The following is a 26122-nucleotide window of genomic DNA, read 5'->3' on the forward strand; positions in this document are numbered from 1 at the left end:
CCCTTCATGAATGTAACAAAAAAAATAAAATACCTAGGAATAAACATAACAAAGAACGTAAAGGACCTATATAATGAAAATTATAAAGCATTGTTAAGGGAAATCGAAAAAGATACAATGAGATGGAAAAATATTCCTTGTTCTTGGATAGGAAGAATAAATATAATCAAAATGGCCATATTACCCAAAGCAATATACAAATTTAATGCAATTCCCATCAAAATCCCTATGAGATTTTTTAAAGAAATGGAACAAAAAATCATCAGATTTATATGGAACTATAAAAAACCCCGAATAGCCAAAACAATCCTAAGGAAAAAGAATGAAGCTGGGGGCATTACAATACCTGACTTTAAACTATATTATAGGGCCACGATAATCAAAACAGCATGGTATTGGCAAAAAAATAGACACTCAGACCAATGGAACAGAATAGAAAGCCCAGAAATAAAACCACATATATATGGTCAAATAATCTTTGATAAAGGGGCCAACAACACACAATGGAGAAAAGAAAGCCTCTTCAACAAATGGTGTTGGGAAAACTGGAAAGCCACATGCAAAAGAATGAAACTCGACTACAGCCTGTCCCCGTGTACTAAAATTAATTCAAAATGGATCAAAGACCTAAATATAAGACCTGAAACAATAAAGTACATAGAAGAAGACATAGGTACTAAAATCATGGACCTGGGTTTTAAAGAACATTTTATGAACTTGACTCCAATGGCAAGAGAAGTGAAGGCAAAGATAAATGAATGGGACTACATCAGAATTAAAAGTTTTTGCTCAGCAAGAGAAACTGATATCAAAATAAACAGACAGCCAACTATATGGGAACTGATATTTTCAAACGACAGCTCAGATAAGGGCCTAATATCCAAAATTTACAAAGAATTCATAAAACTCAACAACAAACAAACAAACAATCCAATAAAAAAATGGGAAGAGGACATGAACAGACACTTCTCCCAGGAAGAGATACAAATGGCCAACAGATATATGAAAAGATGCTCAGCTTCATTAGTTATTAGAGAAATGCAAATCAAAACTACAATGAGATACCACCTCACTCCTGTTAGATTAGCTATTATCAACAAGACGGGTAATAGCAAATGTTGGAGAGGCTGTGGAGAAAAAGGAACCCTCATTCACTGTTGGTGGGACTGTAAAGTAGTACAACCATTATGGAGGAAAGTATGGTGGTTCCTCAAAAAACTGCAAATAGAACTACCTTATGACCCAGCAATCCCTCTACTGGGTATATACCCCAAAACCTCAGAAACATTGATACGTGAAGACACATGTAGCCCCATGTTCATTGCAGCACTGTTCACAGTGGCCAAGACATGGAAAGAACCAAAAAGCCCTTCAATAGAAGACTGGATAAAGAAGATGTGGCACATATACACTATGGAATACTACTCAGCCATAAGAAATGATGACATCAGATCATTTACAGCAAAATGGTGGGATCTTGATAACATTATAAGGAGTGAAATAAGCAAATCAGAAAAAAACAAGAACTACATGATTCCATACATTGGTGGAACATAAAAATGAGACTAAGAGACATGGACAAGAGTGTGGTGGTTACCAAGGGTGGGGGGGGGGGGAGGGAGGACATGGGAGGGAGGGAGGGAGAGAGTTAGGGGGAGGGGGAGGGGCACAGAGAACTAGATAGAGGGTGACGGAGGACAATCTGACTTTGGGTGAGGGGTTTGCAACATAATTTGATGACAAAATAACCTAGACATGTTTTCTTTGAATATATGTACCCTGATTTATTAATGTCATCCCATTACCATTAATAAAAATTTATTTAAAAAAAAAAAAAAAAAAAAAAGGAGACAAGCAATCTATCAGGTACAGAATTCAAAACACTGGTTATAATGATGCTCAATGAACTTAAGGGAATAACAGATGAACTCAGTGAAAACATACACAAAGAGAAACCATAAAAAGAACCAGTCTAAAATTTAGAATACAATAACTCTCTGGTCGGCAAACTGCAGCTCATGAGCCACATGCAGCTCTTTGGCCCCTTGACTGTGGCTCTTTCACAAAATACCACATGGAGGTGCTACCTCGATAAGGAATGTACCTACCTATTGATATATAGTTTAAGTTTTAAAAAAAATTGGCTCTTAAAAGAAATTTCAATTGTTGTACTGTTGATATTTGGCTCTGTTGACTAATGAGTTTGCCAACCACTACAATAACTGAAATGAATACATTAGACAGCATCAACAGCAGATGAGATAAAGCAAATGATCAAATAAGTGATCTAGAAGATTAAGTGGCAAAAAGCACCCAATCCTAGAAGTATAAGAGTAAGAGCAAAATCAGAAATAAAAGTGATGACTGACACCACAGAAATACATAGGGTTATAAGAAAATATTACACACTTCTATGTCAACAAACTGGACAACCTGTAAAAAATGGATAAACTCCTAGGAAAATACAATCTTCTAAGACAATCAAGAAAATATGGAAAATCTGAACAGAATAGTAAGTACTAATGATGTCACCAAAAAACTACAAAATTATTATTCAGAAATCATTTACATTTTAAATACCAAAAACAATCAGAAAGAAAACCCCATTTATAGTTGCATCAGAAAAAACAAAAACAAAACCCTAGGAATACACTTAACCAAGGAGGTAAAAGACCTGTACTAGGGAAACGCTAAGACAATGAAGAGACAAATAAATGGAAGCCCATGCTATGCTCATGGATAGGAAGTATTAACATCATTTAAACATCCATACTACCCAAAGCAATTACAAATTCAATGTAATCTCTATCAAAAATCCAATGGCTTTTTTCACAGAACAAATGATCCTAAAATTTATATGGAACCACAAAAGACCCCAAATAACAAAGGAATCTTGCCAGCTACAAAGTTGGAGGTATCACACTACCAGGTATCACACTATACTATAAGGATATGGTACTAACATAAAAACAGACATGTAGATCAATGAAACAGAATAGAAAGTCCAGAAATAAGGCCATGCCTATATGATCAATTAATCCATGACAAAGGAGGCAAGAATTTACAATGGGGTAACGATAATCTCTTCAATAAATGGTGCTGGGAAAACTGAACAGATACATGCAAAAGAAAATAGACTTTTGCTGGTGGACACACTGCTGAGTAAGCATCATTCAAGTCTCCTCTCCTGCAGTAGCCATGTCTAAGTCAGTCTCTCAAAGAGCCAGAGCAGCTACAGAAGCTCTTTACTGGAGGTTGAACTTTTAAAAAACCAATGAAAGTCTGAGGAGGCATTCTGAGGAATGGAGAATACTCCAGAACTGTGTGGTGATGAGTTCCCAACACCAAGTGATCCCGACCGAGGCTTTGGTTTGTCACATCTGCCACTGTGGAGGAGGTGGCCACACAAGGGGGATGGAAGAGTTGTGGAACCAAAGAAGGCTATTTTAAGAGAAGATTGTCAAAGACCTAGTGCCCACTTAACTGTGAAAAAGACTTTTGTCAGTGGCATTAAAGAAAATTGAAGAACATCACCAAAGAGATTATTTTGATCAGTATCAGAAAATTAAAATGACTGAAATCATGACTGACGAAGACAGTGGCAAAAATAGGCTTACTTTTTGTAGCCTTTGATGACCATACTCTATAGACAAGCCTATCATTCAGAAATACCACATTGTAAATGGCCACAACTAGGATGTAAGGAAAAGCCCTAGCTAAGTAAAAGATGGCTACTGCTTCATCCAGCCAGAGGTCCAAAAGGTTCTGGAAACTTCGCAGGTTGGTGTGGAGGTTGGTTTTGGTAGGAATGACAACTCTGGTCATGCAGGAAATTTCAGTGGTTGAGGGAGCTTTGGCAGCAGCCATAATAGTAGTAGATATTGTGGCAGTGAGGACGGCTGTAAATGGATCTGGTAATGATAGAAGCAACGTAGGATGTGGCGTAAGCTACAATGGTTTTAGCAACTACAACAATCAATCTTCAAATTTTGGTCCCATGAAAGGAGGAAACTTTGGAGGCAGAAACTCTGGCCCCCTATGGTGGTAGAGAACAATACCTTGCCAAACCACAAAACCAAGGTGGATTTGGCAGATCCAGCAGCAGCAGTAGCTATGGCAGTAGCTGAAGTTCTAACAAAGCTTAGCAGGAAAGGAGGGCCAGAGAAGTGACAAGGTAGCTACAGGTTACAAGAGATTTGTGAACTCAGCCAAGCACAGTGGCGGCAGGGCCTAGCTGCTACATAGATTTTAGACAGTATCATAGGTGATATGAAGGACTATTTTCACAAAGTGAACCTTACTTAACTCAGATTCTAGGATGGAATAAACTGAATGATCTAAATTAAAATGCAAATACCTTTCCATTGTAATTCCTGCTCTGGATGCACTAGATAAAATGGCAGTCAAGGCAATTTGCGAAGGTGTGTATAAAAGGTAAGCATCTGTCAATGCGACTCTATTAAGAAAGTCATCTGCTGTTTTCCTCAAAATCTCTGGATTCTCCAACATGGGATAGCGGGTCTAGAAAGTAAGTTCACAAATGTTATACTTATGAGGGTTTAATGGCATAACAACAATTCAACATATTTGTATTAACTAGAAAGTGCTTAAAACAGGATGCTTTTATAAAATTAATTCCTTTTCTACACCCCAGTATCAACAATCTTTCCATGGAAGATTATTTTGTACTCATCACTGGAATGTACTGAAAGTACAGTCATTAAATAAGAAACAGATGCTTTAAGATAATATAACTCAAGTTCCCAGCACAGTACTTGACTATTCTGATTTGTTAATCCGGCTGCTGTCCTTTTCCACAAGAGGAAGGGGAAAGGAGTCATTTAGAAATCCCATTGGGTCTGAACTGGATCTAAGAAATATATACTCCCAGGTAAACTCTTCCCAGTCAACCCAGTGATTCTTATCTTTATTATATGCGGCTTAAGTGTCTGTTTGTTGCTGATAGCTTATTGGTTGCTTGCGAAACTGTACTAGCCAATGGGGTGAAGTTGCCACGGCATTCAAATAGTCCTGCCTTCTGGCATGCCACCTCACAAATTGAGGTTAAGGATTGGAGCAATTATTATGCTGTTAAGAAATCTTAACACCAGAAGGAGTCTTTGCAATGGGTACAAGACTAGAGGTTCTCCAATTGAAAAATAATGTCATAATAGCTAAGTCTTTGACTGGCTCCTCTAAAGGTGAAATACATGTCATTCCAAGAATTGATTTGGCTCCATCTCAAACAGGGTTGCCGTTTCAATTGAGACGTAGACAATTTCCTGTAAAACTTGCCTTTGCTATGATCATCAATAAGTCTCAGGGCCAAACGCTTAAGCGTGTTGGCATTTTTTTTACCTGAGCCTGCATTTGGACACGGTCAACTTTATGTTGCCTGTTCAAGAGTTCGTGAAAGAACGGACGTAAAATTAAAAATAATTGATGGTCCTCTGCAAGGCGAGCTTAAAAATGATGGAAAGATCTACACAAGAAATGTTGTGTACAAAGAGATCTTTGACATGTGAATTAACATTTTATTATTTAAATCACCTTTATTTATTGAGCTAGCAGTGGCTCTTAAGAAATGTACCACCAGTGGTTTCCTTCATTGCACTCTACTTTAAGCAATTAAGCAAGTAGAAGGGGGAAACCCCGTGGGGCAGTAAGCAAAGGGGCGTCCTCGCTGCCTGCCCTGAGTAATTCAGTTTGAATTAGCAGACACCTTTGCACAAATCATTTTAATTACAATTTATAATACCTAGAACAGCGGTCATTTCGTATGACCACCGGGCTTTCTAGTTAAGACATTAGGAACCAAAGCACCACCTCATTTTGATTTGAAATTCCTCTACTTAACATTTACTTTTGGGAAGAAGCAAATGGAAATAAACTTTATTTCTAGATTATGCCTAAGAAACATGAAAGTCATCATATTTCCTGACAATTCTTATCCTTTTAAGATGAGCCCTGAATCCTTGGATTTACTGTAGATATTCACATTCAGATCCCCAAGCAGTAAGAAATCTTCTCTATAATTTGAAAAAAAGTATCAGATACAATTGTGTAGTAACACCTAGGTCTTGTTATATCCCCAAATGCCTGAACTTTGATATGATAAATTCAGACATTCCACTCTGACCACAGTGCTCCTTTTCCCAATTCATTTGCTCAATTATTTCACGGCTGTTTTCTTTAAAACCTTTGGTCCCTGGATACCCCTCTATTTGCTCCTACTCAGCCATGTCCTTTGGTCTTATTTCCCTCTTGAATTTCCTGCCTCAATAAGCTGCAAACACATTTCTAGCAAAACTTTCACTATATGCTAATTCAACAAACTTTCTGCTTTGCAACCATAGCCAGATTTCTTGGTGCTGCTAAAACAATACAACCAAGAGGTCTAGTATAATAAAATGAGGTTCCCTAATCTTAATAGGGCTCGCCTCACTGACTATAATGTTACATAGAAAATCAGTTTGATTACTCAAGATATCCAGCTCCTCTTTCACTGTCAAAAGAAAATAACTTAAGTTGCTTTTGTCAATACTTATTACACTTTTATGCCTACATACTGATTCCTGATCACAATGCACTAAAGCTAGAAGTCACTTAGCAATCTTATAGTTTAAAACTTAAAAAATATTTTATGGTTCTTTAAATGAGATCTATGACAGGATACTTGAGTTATCAGAGTTATCCTAAGTTTTTAAAAGCATTAACTCTAAATCACAATGGTCCCCATTATGATTCCTGGATCAGTATTTGTAGATCTACTAAATTAGAAGCTTTGAACTTCTAATTTAGCCCAGCAAAGAATTAACAAGCCTTCCAGGTGATTCTGATGCAGAGTGAAGTTTGAGAAATACTGCCCTATTGTCAAGGCAACATTCTTTTAGCTGAGCCCATGATGTAGCAATTAAGATAATTAAAAGTTATAATAAAATTTTGGATTCTTTGGTTACAGAATAATAGCAATGGATTACAATCTACCAGTTTTCTTTATATCAACAAGATTACCTTTAAATCTATGAGAAAGCCCTCAAATGGTCTATAAGGATTGTGGACAATAAGGTGGAAATTAAGTTGCTGTATAAGAAGCAGTTCATATTCCAAAATCTGTTCAAGTGCCTTCTCCTGTCCCAGAGGACTCTCCCGCAGATTTCCAACAAACTGTGGACTAGATACATTGAATTCATCTACTTTACAGGCCAAAAATGCACAAGTGAGCCTAAAGGAAAATAGAAAGAATGAAGAATCTTAAATTCAGAATAGAATGCAAGTCTAAATTACCCTTTTACTAGAAAATTTTCTCACACACACACACACACACACACACACAATCAGGGATATGAAGACATTTTGAAAAATATTATTTTATTTCTAAAAGTATGTTCTAAAATTGCCTAATATTCACAAGTGGCTATGGTAGGCATCACAGGATATTAAAAAAAAAATACGAGACAGATAAATTTTCCTGTTCAAACTTTAATTCCATAGGAAACTATAAAATGAGGTTGAATCACATAATATTACCATAGCATTCAACCATTATAAACTTAATGGCAGTTTCATATAGTTCAACCTAAATATCTGGAAGAACAAAACAGTTGAGAAATAGGAGCACTTTTGTATCAAGAAATATAAATGGGCCCTGGCCAGCTGGCTCAGTGATAGAGCGTCAGCCCACTGTATGGATGTCCCATGTTCGATTCCCAGTCAGGGCACACAGGAGAAGCGACCATCTGCTTCCCTCTTGCAGCCATGGCTCAATTATAGCAAGTTGGTCCCAGGCACTGAGGATGGCTCCATGGCCTCTGCCTCCGGCACTAAGGAAGAATGGCTCTGGTTGCAACAGAGCAAAGGCCCCACATGGGCAGAGCATTGTCCGCTAGTGGGCTTGCCGGGTGGATACCAGTTGGGGCGCATGCAGAAATCTGTCTCTGCCTCCCCTCCTTCTCACTGAGTATTTAAAAAAAAGAAATATATAGATGGAAGAAAAAAAATACAATAGTACACACATATGTACTATATGAACACGGGATAAAAGGTTCAATAACTACCTTTGGGGAAGGCACATCAGTGGAAGTCTCCAGCATTTATAATCCCCTATTAATAGGGGAGTATTAATTTAGGAACAAACTCTCGTAGCTACTACATAAACTTCAGAGTGAGAAACTAGTAATAAAATTATCACATACATCAAGATTGGAAGTAACAAGGGCCTGACCTAGGTTGGTAGAAATGGGAATGAAAAGGAGAAAAAACAAACAGGGACAATGTGATTGACAGCAAGCTCTTTGATGAGTCATACTATTTTCAATTTTATATTTAACAGGCATAGCGCTCAGCAGACAGCAGTGATATGAATATGGACCTGTAGGATTTATAAACTAAATGGATACAGGAGGAGTCAGCACCAGGGACTCCCATTCAGTGAGGGGGAGAAGAAAGGTGCCGCTACTAGAAAGGGGTGGCAGGGAAGCTAACCTGAAAGAAAACATAGTCTGAATTTGGACCAGTTAAGGTTCAAATGTCATCAGAATTATAGGGAAGTGTTACAAAATACATAAGGAGTCTACCCAAGGGAGCTGAAGTTCAGAATAGAGTGCAAGTCTAAGGAAATCACCCCTGACTAGAAGTTCATTTTCACACACACACGTAGTGTAAAGATCTTCTTAAATAAAAATCAATAAACTACACTTATACTCACATTATTATCCGGGGGTGATATTCCATTACTGAGTTATTAAGATAAAAACGCTTGAAATACATACAAGCTGTACCCTAAAGTTAAAAATATACTGTTATCAGAATATATTTATACATACATGTTAAACTCAGTTTAAACAAAAACTTATTCATCAAAAATTTCTTTGAAAATATTTATTTACAAAGATATACGTATGCCATGTTCATTGCAGCACTGTTCATGGTGGCCAAGACCCGGAAACAAGTGAAGTGTCCCTCCATAGATGACTGGCTAAAGAAGATGCGGTATATACCTTAGAATACTATGCAGCTGTAAGAAAGATACTGCCATTTGTAACAACATGGACGGATCTCAGAATATTATGCTAAGAGAAATCAGTCAGTCAAAAAAAGCTACGAACCACATGATTTCACTATGTGGGATATAGAAATGAATCTCACAAACAGGGTGGTTACCAAAGGGAAGAGGGGTAGTCAAGGGTACAGAGAATCAAATATACAGTGACAGAAGATAATATGACTTTGGGTGGTAGGCACATAATGCAATATATGGCTCATATATTATAGAGATGTACACTTGAAACTTTTATGATCTTATTAACCAATGCCACTCCAACAAATTTAAAGTTTCTTCGAAAAAGTTATTCATACAAAATACCAAACTTTAATTCTTCTTTAACCAAAATAAACTGTGATAAAATGTTACAAAAATACTGCAGCCAAAGGACCCTTCGCTGTCTTTCACTATTCACCCTGACTTATCCTTACTATGGTTACTGGCTTATTAAAAAATGTATGGGCCCTGGCCGGTTGGCTCAGTGGTAGAGTGTCGGCCTGGCATGCAGAAGTCCCGAGTTCGATTCCCGGCCTGGGCACAAAGGAGAAGCGCCCATCTGCTTCTCCACCCCTCCCCCTCTCCTTCCCCTCTGTCTCTCTCTTCCCCTCCTGCAGCGGAGGCTCCATTGGAGCAAAGATGGCCTGAGGCTCCATTGGAGCAAAGATGGCCCGAGGCTCCATTGGAGCAAAGATGGCCCGGGCGCTGGGGATGGCTCCTTGGCCTCTGCCCCAGGCGCTGGAGTGGCTCTGGTTGTGACAGAGCGATGCCCCGGAGGGGCAGAGCATCACCCCCTGGTGGGCAGAGCGTTGCCCCTGGTGGGTGTGCCGGGTGGATCCCAGTTGGGCGCATGCGGGAGTCTGTCTGTCTCTCCCCGTTTCCAGCTTCAGAAAAATACAAAAAAAAAGAAAAACATGTATGTAGCCCTGGCCAGTTTGCTCAGTGGCTAGAATACTGACCCAGTGTGCAATGCCCCAAGTTCGATCCCTGGCCAGGGTATACAAGAAGCAACCATCTGCTTCTCTTCCCTCTCTCCTTTCTCTCTCTCTCCCCTTCTCGCAGCCAGTGGCTCAACTGGTTTGAGTGTTGGCTCCGGGTGCTGAGGATAGCTTGGTTGATTTGCACACTGGCCCCAGATGGGGGTTGCCAGATGGGTCCCAGTCAGAGCACATATGGAACTTTGTCTATCTCCTCTCCTCTCACTTAAAAATGAATGAATGAATGAATAAATGTTTATTTTAGAATTCAGAGTAATAAAAGTGGCCAAAATTAGAAGATTTAAGGAGGAAAAGTATAAATGTTCAAAGCTTAACCAATCACTCTTGTAAAAATATTGAGTCTAACACAGTTGGAGCCATTAGTCTTCTCTCTAAAGCGACTCCAGAAGTGTGATATTAACCATGATCACTGCTGCCAAACCAAACAGAAGCAGCACCTACTATTTACTGACTGCATCCCATGTGCCAAGCTCTGTCCCAATCACAACTACCATCTTATTTTAATCCTTACAATGACTGATAGAGCGCTATCTTCACTTTACAGAGAAGGAAACTGAGTATTAATGTGGTTAATGGACTAGTTCAAGGTCATACATCTTAATACAAAACAGGGCTGTACTCAACAAAGATTTGCCTGTACTTCTAACCATTATCTCATCTAGCTAGAACCAATGAAATAAACATTTATCTATTTCATGATGGAAAAGAAAAAATATTTCCTTTTAAATATTTTATGTAACACTAAAAATAAAATTCTTCACTAATTCTTTATAGCTAAGCATTTTGTATAAAGACAAATTCCACAAAGAAGTACATTCAAGGATTCAGTTTCTGCATTCTTGTGTTTATGAGAAACACGAGTCTGATGTGTCCGAACGATTTCTTCAATGTTTGGGTATATATTTGAAAGGCAAACTCTCATTTCCTCGTCAATACATTGAAGAATTCCTCTCGTTTTACTCTTTGTGTTGAGGGTAGAAAGTCCCTCAACACAAAGAGTTCACATAAATAGGATATTAAAAATTGTAGTGAAATGGCCTGACAGGTGGTGGCGCAGTGGATAGAGCGTCGGACTGGGATGTGGAAGGACCCAGGTTCGAGACCCTGAGGTCACCGGCTTGAGCAAAAAGCTCACCAGCTTGGACCCAGGGTCGCTGGCTCCAGCAAGAGGTTACTCGGTCTGCTGAAGGCCCACGGTCAAGGCACATATGAGAGAGCAATCAATGAACAACTAAGAAGTCGCAGCGTGCAGCGAAAAACTAATGATTGATGCTTCTCATCTCTCTCTCCGTTCCTTTCTGTCCCTGTCTATCTCTGCCTATGTAAAAAAAAAAAATTGTAGTAAAATGTTCAAAGCTTTTTTAGATATTGCCACATATTCTTCTTTTATAGAAATCCAAAAGGCTACAAAAGACAATTCCTTACGTTTAATCATCAATCCAAAACCCCCACCATACATACCATCTTAACTTCACACCAAACAAAGATAGAAGAAATTTGCCTCCAGTCTTTATGGGGAACACGGGTGTGTGTGTGTGTGTGTGTGTGTGTGTGTAAACAATCCAGCACCACAGCTTAACAGCCTTTTGCAACCTAATCAGGCAAGTGAGTGGGGGGGGGGGTTGGGCAGACTGTCAGCTTACAGCCAATTCCCCACACCTCTGTCCCCCAAATATCTAAACTCCAAAAACACTGTTGGTTTTTTGGTCCCCAACAGGCACATCTCTCTGGAATACCATAGGGAGCACCTGGAAATCTTCTAGGGTGCACTAGTGCACCCTGGCGCACACTTTGAGAACCATTGTCCTAGGAGGCTACTCCCTACTGTGTACCAAGTTATTCACTCTGTATGACTTTAAAACTTCAGACTTTCAATTAAGAGACTTCCATATTTGATCTTAACAACAAATCTGAGATAATAAGGAAAAAGTATTATTTACTACTCCTTTTTTGTGTATCTTTCAGCTTTTTAATCTCAGCTTATCTTCTATAAACAATAAACAGAAACAATTATTGGGACAGAGTATGTAAATCCATATAGCCAGAAATTCTACGTGTTTCTTCTCACCACTGTCCCATCATAGTAAACACACACAAACACACACACACAGATGGGATCCTCAGACCCATATATCTGAAACAATCACAAAAAAAATTTTTTCCGCAAAGAAAATCTCCAGCTTCTATTACTTATGGCATGAGCTTCACCTGGGGCATATGATTACAAATGATGAATGAATGCATGATTTCAAATGTGTGATACAAATGAAAAAGTACTATACGAGTCTATGTTCTCGTTCCAGTTCTACTCATTAATTGAAAACCTGGAGGAAAAGTAATTAAACTTTTCCTTTCTCTATAAATTGAGGATGTCATAATCTATCTAGCAGACCTCAAAATTCTTCTATTAAGTGAGAATTGAGACACTTTCTAAGATATAATACAGGAATTCATAATTTAAGAAATAGATAATGTGACAAAAACTTAAATACATAAATTATATATTTATATAACCAAGCTGCATTCCTGAATGAAGTGGATACAGAACTGAGTTACAAATTTTGAAGAGGTCATTATTTCAGAAGTCGGTTAAAGGACACTATACTTCTTCACTACTATAACTTACCACCACAGACCTCGGCATTGCTGGCTTAAACACTGAACAAAATTCCAGTAATCTTTTCTCATAGTATTTGCAGAGTGTCAGTTCTTCATGAGGCTCAAGAAAGACTGGATCATTTGGAAGAACCTTTATAGATCAAAAGTTACAATAAAATTCAGTAAATTAAATAATCTTAAAATATTTATCTCTTTTCAGAGTAGTTTATATCTCTAGTCAGAGAAAAATATACCACACCTCATTTTTTCTTTATAGGATTGCTAATTATTACAAAAATAGCTTAAGGAAAATATTCAATAAACTAAAACCATACCTTCATTCCAGAATTTCTCAGAATGTCAACTGGATATTTGCTTCATTAAGGTATAAGTAATCCTGATGGAGTGTGTGCATATGCTCACAAGTATGATAACATGATTTACAAATTAAAAAAAGATACACATTATTAATAGTTGGAAAATTTTCAAGACCTCCTTCTCAGTCAGTCATTAAGTCACACAAGTTGAGGTAAAAATCAACATGACTCAAGAATAATCCTGACTCTGAAAAACATAACCTCTCATCCCTTTGCAAACTCTCTACAGAACACACCAGGTGGTTAACAAATACAACTTTACAACAAATATCCATTAGGTGCTGTTACTGGTTTAATTAAAACTACCGAAATGAAAGATACGTTGAAGTCCTAACCCCCCAGTACAGGCTTGCCTCCAGACCACTGCAATAAAGCAGATAGTAGTCTTTCTGCAGGTACAGTCTTGCCCTCTTAAAAAACAAAACAAACAAAAAGACCCACAACAGCTGGGAGGCAAAAGAAAGTGAAACTCAACAAAGCAAGGTATGCCTGTGCCTCAGAATGAATGTATGTGACCTTATTTGGAAATATAGTATCTTCAGATGTAATTAGTTAAGGTAAGGTCATACTGGAGCAGAGTGGCTCCTATTGCAATGACTGATGTCCTAAGAACAGGTGAGGCCCTGGCCAGTTTGCTCAGTGGTAGGGCGTCGGCCTGGCGTGCAGGAGTCCCAGATTCCATTCCGGCCAGGGCACACAGAAGAAGCGCCCATCTGCTTTTCCACCCCTCCCCCTCTCCTTCCTCTCTGTCTCTCTCTTCCCCTCCCGCAGCCAAGGCTCCATTGGAGCAAAAGTTGGCACGGGCGCTGAGGGTGGCTCTGCGGCCTCTGCCTGAGGCGCTGGAATGGCTCTGGATGCAACAGAGCTACGCCCCAGATGGGCAGAGCATCCGCCCTGGTGGGCGTGCCGGGTGGATCCCGGCTGGGGGCATGCGGGAGTCTGTCTGCAGCCGGTTTCCAACTTCAGAAAAATACAAAAAAAAAAAAAAAGGAACAGGTGAAGATACAGAGACACAGGGAGGGGCTGTGTAAAGATGAAGGTGGAGGATGGAGCTATGCTGCCATGAGAAAAGGAACACCTGGGGTGATCAGAAGCAAGAAAGTAAAGGAAGAATCTTCTAGAAGTTGCAGAAAGCACTGATAGGCCAACACCTCCATCTCAGACTTCTATCCTCCAGAACTGCGAAATAAATTTCTCATTTTAAACCACCTAGTTTGTCGTAATTTTTTTGTGTGTGACAGCCCTCGGCAACTTACACAGGTACTAATTTTAGAGGTGGCATGTAATTGCAGTTTAGAGTAGGAATGCTGGAACTAGTGGCTCTGCCACTTACTAGCAACTAGCAAGATAGCCATGAGAGGCTAGTCAACCGCTCTGTACCTAAGTTTCCTCAGCTATAAAGGGAGAAAAATAATAATAGCTACCTCAGGGGGTCGCTGTGGGGATTAAGAGCTAACTTGGTAAATGCTCAGAACAGTTAAGTATAATGTTACTACTTTGAGCAGCACAAAAATAAAGTGATACTAAATAAGTGACAAAGGTAAAAATACAGTATCTCAGTTTCAATAGGTCTGAGACATGGAATAATTGCTGGAGGGAAGCCAGCTAGAATAGGTGTTGGAACTTATGAAAAAAGATGAAAGAGAAATGGCTGGAAGCACGTAACAGAACTTAGCTGGCAGACTACAATCCAAACCATCTAAGTCAACTGGTTTGTGCTAACAGTCCCTCGTCTCCCTGCCTCCAACTTAACCCATCCAATCCATTCGCCACCAGGATGCCAGAGGGCTCCTTCTAGTACAGAATCCGATCAGGTTAACTTGCCATTTAAAATCTTTCAAAGGTTCCCCATAAAGGTTCCTCATGAAGTTTAAACTCTTTATTTCCGCTTACAAGTCCCCACCTCCTAGCCGATCCTGCAGAGATGCTCAGCTTCCACTACCCACACCCGGGGCACTCCAGGAACCTGCCCTGAACCTCTGACCTCCCACTTTGCACCTGTGGCTCGGTCCGCCTGGAATGTCCTTTTCCCATCTTCCCTGCATCGACGCCTGTGAGAAGACCCTACAGTCCCTTCTCCGCCATGTTACTGGTTACCCGTCTGCCACTCCACAGCGGGAATGGCGTTGTCCGTCTCTGTACCTACAGCACCGGCGAGGTGCTCGCCAGTTCATTCAACAGACAACCGCGGGCCGCAGGGGGAAGTGTGCAGAAGGTCGGGGGAGTGGGGGCGGGGGTCCCGCGCAGTTCCGGAGCTGAGAGTCCAGGAGAGCCGGCCCGCCGCCGGCGCCCTCACCTTCCCGTTTGCCACCGCTTTGCATTTGAATTTGCGGTTGGCGTCGGCCCGCAACCGTGCCAGATGCTCTTCACTGGCGAAGGTCCAGTGCCGCTTCTGGCTACTGTTGTGGTACATCCTTAATTCAGAGACCAGGCCCAGGACCTACGGAGAAAAACACCCCAAACGCTACACCATGGCGAGAATAACCTGAAGCGCGATAACTAAAGGCGGGATGGCGCGGGTGCGCGGACGCCACTGTCACGTGGTAGTGCCGTCCACAATCGCGTTTCCGGGACGGAGTAGAGCGCCTCGTGCGTCGTCAGGACACCTCCTGCTACGTAAGTGGGCGGACCCTACGGATATGCACCTCCTTTCGGTGAGCCTCGGCACTAGCTCCGCCCCTTTTCTACATAATTTAAAGGAGGAACGACAGGCAGGTTTGTCCTTAAGAATATCAACTGAGGGTGTGGAGAGTATCACATAAGTAAGTAATTCACATGGAGTAATCAGAAGTGGGGAAAGGACTTGGGAGGCATCAACTTTTAAATGGAGTGTTCAGAATAGGCCACAATGAGAAGGTGACATTGAGCCGACTTGAAAGAGTTGAGGACTTAGGCCTGTCAGTCAGGTGGAAGTGATCTTGAGGCAGAACGGTCAGGGTCTTACGACAGAGTGCCTGGAGCCCTACCAGAAATCTCTGCCTCAAAGATACTAGAGCGTGGCTGGAAAACCAGAAGCAGTGCACGTGTTGTTTTTGTACTGTTCTGCCACTAATGTGACCCATTCTTTTTCTTTGCCTCTTTTCTTCCCTTTCTGTTAGATGGGGTTGCATCCTGCCGATCTCCATTGCCTAACTCCTGAAGCCATGATGTGTGGTAGTTTTAGGGTTTTCTTGAGATTCCCATCTTCATGATTACACCAAGAAAATCTTATAATAAGCTATCTGTTAATACTTTATAGATTTACATTTTTTTTGTTACAAGTACTTTCAAAATTGCACTTGATACAAAATTTACATTATTTTCAATGTTTTTACTTGTTTTGATATTGGTGCATTTAGGCACACTATTCTCCTGTGCATCATACATCATGTGGGAAAGATGGATTTACTTACAGCAAATAGTTTTTCTTTTTTTAAACCAACAAATAAAAGCAGGTAAAAATGATGAGACACAAAGAGTTTAGCTATTGAAAAGACCACACAGCTAAAAAGAGGGCAGAATAACTCTAACTTTGATTTATATGAAAATTTTTAGAGGCATAAGAAAGAGGAGTAATTTTCCTTCTTTTTTGTTTTATTTTGGTGAGTGTAGTTAAGGGTGGAGTTTTCCAGAATTATTTGAATTTCTTAAACTTATACCATTTATAGTTTTTGACTTTGGAGTTCCAGACACTCCCTAAACATGTGTCCATGACTTGGATCAATAAATTGACTAACAAATGAGAGAAAACAAGAATGAAAAAGAGGCCCTGGTTGGTTGGCTCAGTGAACAGAGAGTCTGCCTAGTGTGTAGATGTTCTTGGTTTGATTCCCAGACAGGGCACACACAGAAGCAACTGTCTGTTTCCCTTCCCTTCCCTCTCCCTCTTCTCTTTCTCTTCCCCTCCAGCAGCCAGTGGCTTGATGGATTCAAGCATAGGCCCAGGGCACCGAGAATAGTTGGGTTGGTCCAAGGGTCAGCATCAGGCACTAAAAATAACTGTTAATTCAAGCATTGTCCCCAGACAGGGGTTGCCAAGTGGATCAGGATGGAGGCATGTGCAGGAGTCTGTCTTACTATTTTCCCTCCTTTCACTTAAAAAAAAATTAAAAAGAATGAAAAAGAAAATAGGTGTTAACCTAAAAAAACAAACAAACCAGTGAGAAGCAACAAGCATTTTTTTGAGATCAAAGAATAGCTATTAGGGAACCCAAATAGTGTTCTGATTATTGGTGAAGGCAAGAGGTTTTTATGAGGAAGGGAAGGGAAATAATTGAATAAAAGAAAGGAACTTCTATTGGTGCTAATAAGCTAAATTCATTTTTAGCTATACATGGTGGTGCTAATTCTCAAAACTGTACCTCATTTTCAGTCCTTATGGTCAGGATGGCAACTTTTCTGTTAGCTGTACAGTTTTTGGAATATAACGTTGCTTTGGTTCAGTTCAGGAATTATTTTGCCCAGTTTAAACATTTCAAAGCTTTGAGCAAAAAGATATACAAGGCAGTTCCTTTGGAATGGCTGCCCTAGGTCTGTTTTAAATGGTTCCTCTATGTCAACTTTTTACTATGTTAAGGAAGGATATGGCAAGTTATGAGTCAAATGGATTGTGAGCACCCTAAAAAATTGTATAATGGAAAAGAATAATTTAAAACGAAAATCAGAAAGGTACAGAAGATAGGCAGAAAAAGAAGTTATTTAGATAAGTTAATGTATGCACAAAATCTTAGACTCATGACTGTTATGTATACTGTGTCAATTCTCTTTATTTTGTTTTTATGAAAGGCATTTGACAACTTTAGTTTTATGTAAAAGGAAATAAAATGGGCATTTGGATGGGTGGCAGAATTTGATTTCCACAGGGATATGAATAAAATTGCTGAATGTCATAGGTCTTAGGAAGACAAATATGAAAATCCTGGTGTTTCTGGTGTAACTTTTTAAAAATATCTTTAACAAATCTTAGTCTATTAAAGTCAACATTTATACTTTTGAGATGTAGAAAAAATTGCACCTGTGTTAACCAGATACAGAATAAAGTTGTTGCTGATGCCCTAGCATTAATATGTGTATTTTATTTCTTCTTGTTAGGCGTGCCAGGCTGGATTCTGAACTAGTCAATCTGCCTGAGTGACATTTCCCTATTCAGCCTGTTGAGTACAAATCTACTTCCTGTGCTATCTCTACAGCAGAAGGCAGACTGTGGACTTATAAGTTGATGTCTTACCTATTTTCATTTCTAGTTCCAACTAAAAAGTAGCAAGTGTTTTTCTCCACTCATATTTTATTCATAGAAAAGTTCAAACATTAAGGATAGAGAGAAATTTATTTTAACAATTATCAATGTGTGGCCAATTCCCTCTTACTCCTTGCCCTTCCCCATTACATATAAATAACAATTTCTCTGCTACTAGATGGAGCTGTTTCAAACAAACAAAAACAAAACAAACAGAATTTACATTCTATTACCCAGAAGAGTATTGGAAAAATTCAAAACTTGAAAACAAAGATATTACTAATTCATTAGGCACTCCTCTGAAGGGAATGTTAACAGGAAAGATCACAATGACTTAAGTAAACACAGTCTCATTTATTGTGCTGCGGTTATTAAATTGTGGTATAGTATGGATTTTAGACAAACTAAATATTTTGACTGCAGGCATTACCTTGAAACCAGGGTGGCCAATTAGAAATCAAGTGATACAGAGCAGTTGGCATCTGTTGGTCACCACAGAAAGGCTTTATACTTGCTTACGTGCATCCCAAAGTTTCCCATGAGAGTATTAAGAATTTGTCTTTCTTGCTTTATGACAGTCTTCCCTCTTCTTCAGGCTCTGACCTAGTGATCTTAATGTTTTGGGATAATAAAAATCAGACTGCCTAATTTTAGGAGTAAAGGAAGGAAAGAGGATAAGAAGGGTGAGGGAGGAAACCAATAAATATATGTACAAACTAGAATAATTTTGAAGTACAATAAGTAGACTGATTAATTTATAGTCCTTATTTCCCAAGCACATCAGTATACTTATATCCACATAGTTTCTGATTTCAGTGCCACAGGAAAAAATAAAAAGGTGCTGGTGGTGGACAGAATAAAAACATCTATGCTCACAAAACACACAATGTCTTTCTTGCTTTAAAATCTGACATAAGCCTGATCAGGCAGTGGCTCAGTGGACAGAGCATCAGACTGGGACATGGAAGACCCAGGTTCAAAATCCCAAGGTCACCGGCTTGAGTGCGAGCTCATCCAGCTTGAGTGCAGGCTCATCCAGTTTGAGCGTGGGATCATAGACATGACCCCATGGTTGCTGGCTTGAGCCCAAAGGTCCCTGGCTTGAAGCCCAAAGTCGTTGGCTTGAGCAAGGGGTCACTCGCTCTGCTGTAGCACTCTGGTCAAGGTACATGTGAGAAAGCAATCAACGAAAAACTAAAGAGATGAAGGAGTCACAACGAAGAATTGATGCTTCTCATCTTTCTCCCTTCCTGTCTGTCTGTCCCTCTCTGTCCTTCTCTCCGTCTCTGTCTCTCTCTGTCATAAACAAAATCTGACACGAAATTGTACCCCTTCATTTACTGAGATGGGTTTCTGACCTTCTAAATATAGCTTTGCAATGATATACAAAAACAATTGAGCCCTTTGCAATTCTATTTGATAATACAATTAGCATTGACTCTAAAATTCTTTCCCAGTTATTTCCCCCAGTTTTCAAGTTGAACTAAAAGAAGAATTGCCTGCTGCAAATACCTAGTTTCTCCAAAAGAAAATTCTACTAAAGAAAAAGAAATAAAAACAACAAACAGCATTTAAAAATACCCTTGATCTAAATGTAACTCTCCCATAGATTGAAACACTTTTTTGTTTGTTTGTTTTAGGACTAAGAGTAGGTGTAAAGAGGCTTAACAGCATATTTAGCATCAAATTCTCTAAATTCATGTCCATTTCAGCACATCTTACTAAATCACACCTATATTCAAGGCCTGGCACTAATTGTTAGGTGTTGGTGATGACAGTGATGGGGACAGTCTTCCCTCTTCTTCAGGCTCTGACCTAGAGCCTAAAGATGTTTTATAGCTCCTACTTCAGAGTCCGTAGAGTGTAGTAGGACAATTATGCACAAATACAGTCAGTCCTCTGTCAATGACAGGGACCTTGGATAGGTCTAAGAAGGAAACAAGGTAGTAAGATTTCTTATCCCTGAATGCTAATACCTGGTGCTAATGTAGAGAAGACACCTATATGGGTTGAATCCAATGGAAGACCCAAAGCCTAGTTCCCTTGGCCCCAACCAGCCATAGTTCAGTTCAGTGGCTTAGTGTCTCTTTCTGCTAGCCAGTGGTAGGTGGTCCACCTAAAGGTAATTCCTGTGCATTTTTTAAAAATTACTGTTAATCCAAAAACAACAACAACAACAAAAAGCCGGAGTTTTTCTTAGGCTTAGTTCTGTTATAATTATGATTGGGAGTGTTCTGTTACCGCGTTATCCTTTTTCAAAAACCTATTAATCAAGAGTGAATACATCTCTTATACAAAGTACCACATTATCATTTCTAACACAGTTTTGTAACAATTTAATGGGGGTGGAATTATTTCATTTATGACTCAGTAGATCTAGTAGTGTTTCAAAGCTCAGGATCTGAAATCAGAATACCACCTTGACTATTTACAACTGAATGTTCTTGGGAAAGTCACTTCAACCTATTTTACCGAGTTTTATCCTTTGAACAGTGAAGAAAATACAATAGTTGTAGCTACCTAATAAAGTGGTTGTGAGGATTAAATTAGTAGATGCATGTGAAGATACAGCAGAGTGACTGGCTTCCTCAAATTGTTCAGTAGTTATTAGTTATTACCTAATGGATATACAGGAAAGGCTAGTTTGGAGGATGTAACATTTATGTGAATTTGAGTTTTTATTGATATTGAGGGAAAGGGCACTTTAGGTGGATGTGATCTTCTTAAGCAGAGTAAAGGGGTACAGATTACAAAGTACATATCTAGAAGCCAGAGAAGAACATAATTTGATTGGAGAATAAAATGAATTAACAGATATGAACTAGTAAGAAGATTAGCAATGAGTCTTGAGCACCAAGCTGAGTAATTTATGAGTAAAATTTTTTGAGTAGGAGAGTAAAATCATCAGCGTTATATTACTTTAATTTGGAAATTATCTGTAGCCTTTTTGATAATGAAGACTTTATAAAGTCCACATTAAAATAAAACAAGAGGGCCAATTCTTATGGTGAGGCCCAAATGTCTTCTTTTGGGAGTAACTACATCAAATTCAGGATTATAAAGGTGAATTTCCCGCCATGCTCCCAGATAGGGAGATAGGCAGTATAGCATATATATCATACAGCATATGCTATATGGGATGTAATACATTTATATAATACCTTTTGTGTGTGTATAATCAGGAGCAGGGCCTGCCAGTCTGTGTTTATAAAAATCTTAGGTTTTGCTGATGATTAGCATTAGGCTTTAATTTTTTTGCAAATGTAAAATTTATAAGACTTCAGATATGATGGAGAACAGTCATCTGTGAGCCTGTTAAAATGCAAACCAGTGATTCCCATACAGTAGAGCCCCAGGAGTCTGGATTCCTAAACAAGAGTTCTCTTGAGTTTAGTGGGTTTCAAACATTGGTGTTTAACCTACCCAGTTGGAGAGCTTGTAAATACAAAGATTACTGGAGCCATGTCCAAAGAATATAGATTTCTCACTAGTTCCCAGGGGACGTGGGAACTTGGACAACACTTTGAGAACTGCTATTTCAGTTGTGTCAATGCAGTTGATACGTAAAGCCCAGGTGATGGAGAAACGACAGTTCCCTTATCACAGTTGGCCTACCTTTTACATTACATTGATGAAAGGAAACCACATTTTTATTTCAGGTTATCTCTGTGAGATAAAATAATGAAAGATGTTTAATCATTTGTTGGCCTTATGTTTATACACACACAAAATGAGCAGGGTGAAATTTAATATCCATTTGAAAAAAAATTAATAAGCACATCCCCACTGGCTGAAAAAGGTGAAGAAAAGAATTTATTCTCCCACAATTAGATTAAAGTATCCTTTGGTAATAGAGTAATAAAAATTGCCAACCTCTTTAATTATTATACCTCTGTTCTTGTAGAATATAAAATTTAGATGATGAAAATAATGGAGAGCTAACTTGTTTTCAGGATCTCTATTCACTGCTTTGTGTTCTAAGACAGAAGTCAGCAAACTATGGCTCACAGATCAAATCCAGCCCATGTCTGTTTTCATAGAGCCTGCAAACTAAGAATGGTTTCTAAAATTTTTTAAGTGGTAGGGAAAAATACTATTTAATAACACATGAAAATTATATAAAATTCAAATTTTGGTGTCTAAATCATGTATCAGGGATTATATTATATATTCGGAGACTGTGTGTGTGTGTGTGTGTGTGTGTGTGTGTAATTTATTATAAGGAATTGGGTTACACAGTAATGGAGGCTGAGAAGTCCCATGATCAACTGTCTGCAAACAAGAGATGCAAGAGAACTGAAGGTGTAAGCATTAGTCGGAGCACAGAAGAGCAATGTCCCATCTGGAAAACAGGCAGTGTGAATTCACCTTTACTCCCTCCTCTTGTTCCATTCAGGTCTCCAACAGATTGAATGATGCCCCCCGCATTGGTGAGGGCAATCTGATTCACTTAATCTACCAATTCAAATGTTATCCAGAAACATTGTTGCAGACACACCCAGACCATGTCCAACCAAATACTTGGGCATCCCCTGTTTTAGTTACTTTGACACATAAAATTAACCACCACAACAATAGAGTTTTATTGGAACACATCCATGCCTGTTCATTTACATATTGTCATTTATGGCTGCTTTCATTCTAAGGAGCAGAGCTCAATAGTTGCAACAGAGAACAAAAGTATTTATAATCTGACCCACTAAGGAAAAGTTTGCTAACTGATGTTCTAATAAAGTGCTTTTATACATTTAGTATAAGTACACATCCCCTGGGATTCTTGTTAAAATGCAGACTTTAATTTAGCAGCTGGAGACCAATATTCCCCATTTCAGACTCAGTCCCAGTCCAGGCCAATGCTGGTGATCTGCAAACCACGTTCTGTTGCTCCTGTGCTTGTTCCAGTCCCTTTCAGGTCCGTCTAGCTGAGAACCTGTTACTTCTGTTACTTGTTCTAACTGTTCCAGTTTACTGTGATCTCTGCTTCATTGTTCTTTGCTTCACTCTTGGCCTTTAAATGTGATCAATATTGCCTTGTTTGACTTTTTATTGTATGACTATCTTAACACCTTGCTCCAAAGATTTAACTTCCTCCAAACAGCGATCCTGTTTTTTAGACATCAATCACCTATGATGCTCAATCACATAATAATACCTTACATCTGGAAAATATTCTAAAAACATTTATTAGATTAATTACTGTTTCACCTCTAGAAAAGACAATTTTTATCAGCAACTCTCAATAGAATGAGGTAATAGTTTTTTGATATATCGATGTGGTAAATATTATGTTTCTTCCAGAACAAAGCTAGTTTTGGAGAAAAATATAAAGTTTGAGTTGATATGTTAAATTAGATTATAGAATTGAAATTTAAACTTGGTTCAAATCTTGAGATGAAAAGTACAACTTAATTATGAGCTGGAAAAGTGCTTATTGGGCAGGTTGTCCAGAGGCTGGAGAATTAGAAATGCAATGTTATTTTCACTAGTTTAATAATTTCATTTTTAGAATTTGCTTTAAGAGATATTAAGAAATTACAATAGCCAATCATGTATAAAAGTTTACAGCCAATGAAGATGTTTTATTTTGCCATTAAGAATCACATATTCCAAGCTTTTAAAGAGTTAGGTGAGTAGTTAAATAAGATTAGAAACTTCTGCAGTCACAAAAATTAATTGGTTTATTTTGCTTTTCTAATCAACTTAAAATTTCTACCTGAATTATTTCAGTATAATGGTATGATTATCAAGCAACTTTCAAGGAAACCTATTGAGATAAAAAAATAATAATTATAAATGTTCAGCATTTCAAGTCCTCAAAATCACAGTATATTTTTTTACTCAAAAACAACTGTGATAATGACACTATTTAATAGATTTTTAGACTTACTAAATGCAAACAAATACCTTTTTAATAAATGTCCCCAATGAAAAAAGAAAAATATATAGAGAATGTCCCCAATTATAAAGAAAAAAAAACTATAAAGAAAAAAATTGTAAAGCATTATAGCAGATTTGAATAAAGTGTCTGAGTTCTAGAACTTTTCAGGTGTCAATACATATTTTTCTTCTTTCAACACATTATTTTTGTCTTTTTAAAATTTATTTCCACTAATATTCTCATGTTAAGCAAACAAGATTAGAAAGAAAATAGCAATCAGCTAACTAGATACATCACAATTTATCCACATGGTGGAGCCATGTGGCTAGATCCTGGAAACAGCAGTGTTTTCAAATAATTTATGATAACTCCAACTAACCAAATTTCTTGTTCCTCTGTGCAGTTTTCTCTAGTGCTATTAGTTTTGTTCCTCAGTGGTACAATCTTGTTCCATTCCAGTCTTCCACAGCACGGGTTCTCAAACCTTGGCTGCACTTTAGATCATCTGGCAGTGTTTAAAAACCATTATGCATGAGGTCCTACCTGAAGCTGACTGGACAAGAATCTTCAGAGTACGCTCTTAGCATTGGCAAGTTTCAAGGCTCCATTTGTGATTCTACTGAAAAAAAAGTTTGCAAATCAATGCTCTATATTCCACTTTAGATAGCTTTCTATATTATAAATTTAATCCTGTCATTCCTCAGTTAAAATCATTCATTGGGTCCTCATTCACTTTAGAAGAAAATCAACTTCTTTAGCAAGGTAAACAATCCCCTATAAAATCTTACTACATGTCCAGTGCCGTCAGCACCATCTCCTGCCCCTCAACACACACAGAGACTCAGCCTACACAATTACTTGCAGGCTTCTAAATTCACCAAGTTTTTTCACACTTCTAGTCTTGGGTTCATACCTCCAGCAATTATACAGTAGGCACTAATTAATATTTGTTAAATGATTAAATAAATAATGTAAAATGGTTTCATCTCATTTAGGACAGGTGTGTTTATTTCTGTCCAACAGCCCCCAGTGTTTGCTCACATTTCAGTGGCTTGGAGTACAGAATGTGGCATTGGATTAACCAACAAATGTTAAATATATTCTAAATAGACACTGTGTTCTGCCAGCGTATTCCATTCAAAGGGAACATTTGAAAATTTCTTCAGGAAAACCTGCTTCTGTATTGTACTGCTTTTCAATATAAAATTTTCGGCTCTAACACCTGTGGCTAAGTCCACAGACTGCCCATGGGTGATGAGGTTCTGTGGTTATTCTTTTTAAATTAGTACATCTTCAGACTCACTGGCAAGTCATTTAGAATCTTTGCTCTTATGAGACCTAACGGCATATTTTAAAGGCTGAATATTCTTGAACAGTAAGGTGTGGTTTTAGTCAGGGCCACCTGCTTACTATTGGGCACAGTAAGCATAGTGTCTGATGACCACAGTGCGTTTACAGGGTCCATGAACAAGTTTTAATATATTTTAAATCAGAATTAAAAATAGACCTTTAGGTCAAACAATTTTTTAATATAAAATAGTAATTTATTAATCTTTATGCCAACAAAGTAATACAATACAATATTTTTTAGTGAAGGAAGGGGCTCCACAAAGTCTAAAGCACCTGGTACCCGGGAATGTCATGTCGGCCTGATTTCAGTGAAACTAGAGAAGGGGCTTCCAGCCCTAAAGAGTCTCGCCATCAGTGCCTGCCAAGGACATGAATGCTGACCGTGGCCACCAGGGTGTTTTAGTCTTTACTTTTTGGCCTTCAGTGTCGACCCCAATACAGTCCTTTTCTTCAGGAGAAGTAGAGGTGGTTGCTGGTACTATGTCAAACACCTGGAAAATCCCCTCTAATCATCCCCTTAACCTGCTTTTTCAGTATAGCATGCACTGTTTTATATCCAAGTGAGTTATCTTACATAGAAGAGACACGTTTCTGAAGTTATAACTCTACTGTACTTGAATCAAAAGGTGTCAATATGAGGAATGAGTGAAAATTGTCATAAATACA

At 38.6% G+C, this 26122-nt stretch overlaps 1 protein-coding gene across 5 annotated transcripts in view; it reads right to left on the reverse strand.

Annotated features, from left to right (window-relative positions):
• The window catches only part of CCNH (cyclin H), a 75653-nt gene extending 60086 nt beyond the window's left edge, over positions 1–15567 (reverse strand). For 2 of the 5 annotated variants that reach the window (XM_066273759.1, XM_066273757.1), the window contains exons 1-5: positions 15310–15566; positions 12665–12787; positions 8708–8781; positions 7015–7225; positions 4358–4521 (exon numbers count right to left, since the gene is read on the reverse strand). In XM_066273759.1, coding sequence (XP_066129856.1) covers positions 4358–4521; positions 7015–7225; positions 8708–8781; positions 12665–12787; positions 15310–15426 — 689 coding nt within the window. In that variant the 5' untranslated portion in view covers positions 15427–15566. Of the gene's footprint in view, positions 1–4357; positions 4522–7014; positions 7226–8707; positions 8782–12664; positions 12788–12971; positions 13063–15011; positions 15282–15309 lie in introns of those variants that run through there. The other 3 variants (XM_066273758.1, XM_066273760.1, XM_066273756.1) reach the window with 3 other exon arrangements.
• Between the last annotated feature and the right edge of the window lie 10555 nt (positions 15568–26122).

This window comes from Saccopteryx bilineata, chromosome 4 (assembly GCF_036850765.1).
Source record: "Saccopteryx bilineata isolate mSacBil1 chromosome 4, mSacBil1_pri_phased_curated, whole genome shotgun sequence".
NCBI lineage: Eukaryota > Metazoa > Chordata > Mammalia > Chiroptera > Emballonuridae > Saccopteryx > Saccopteryx bilineata.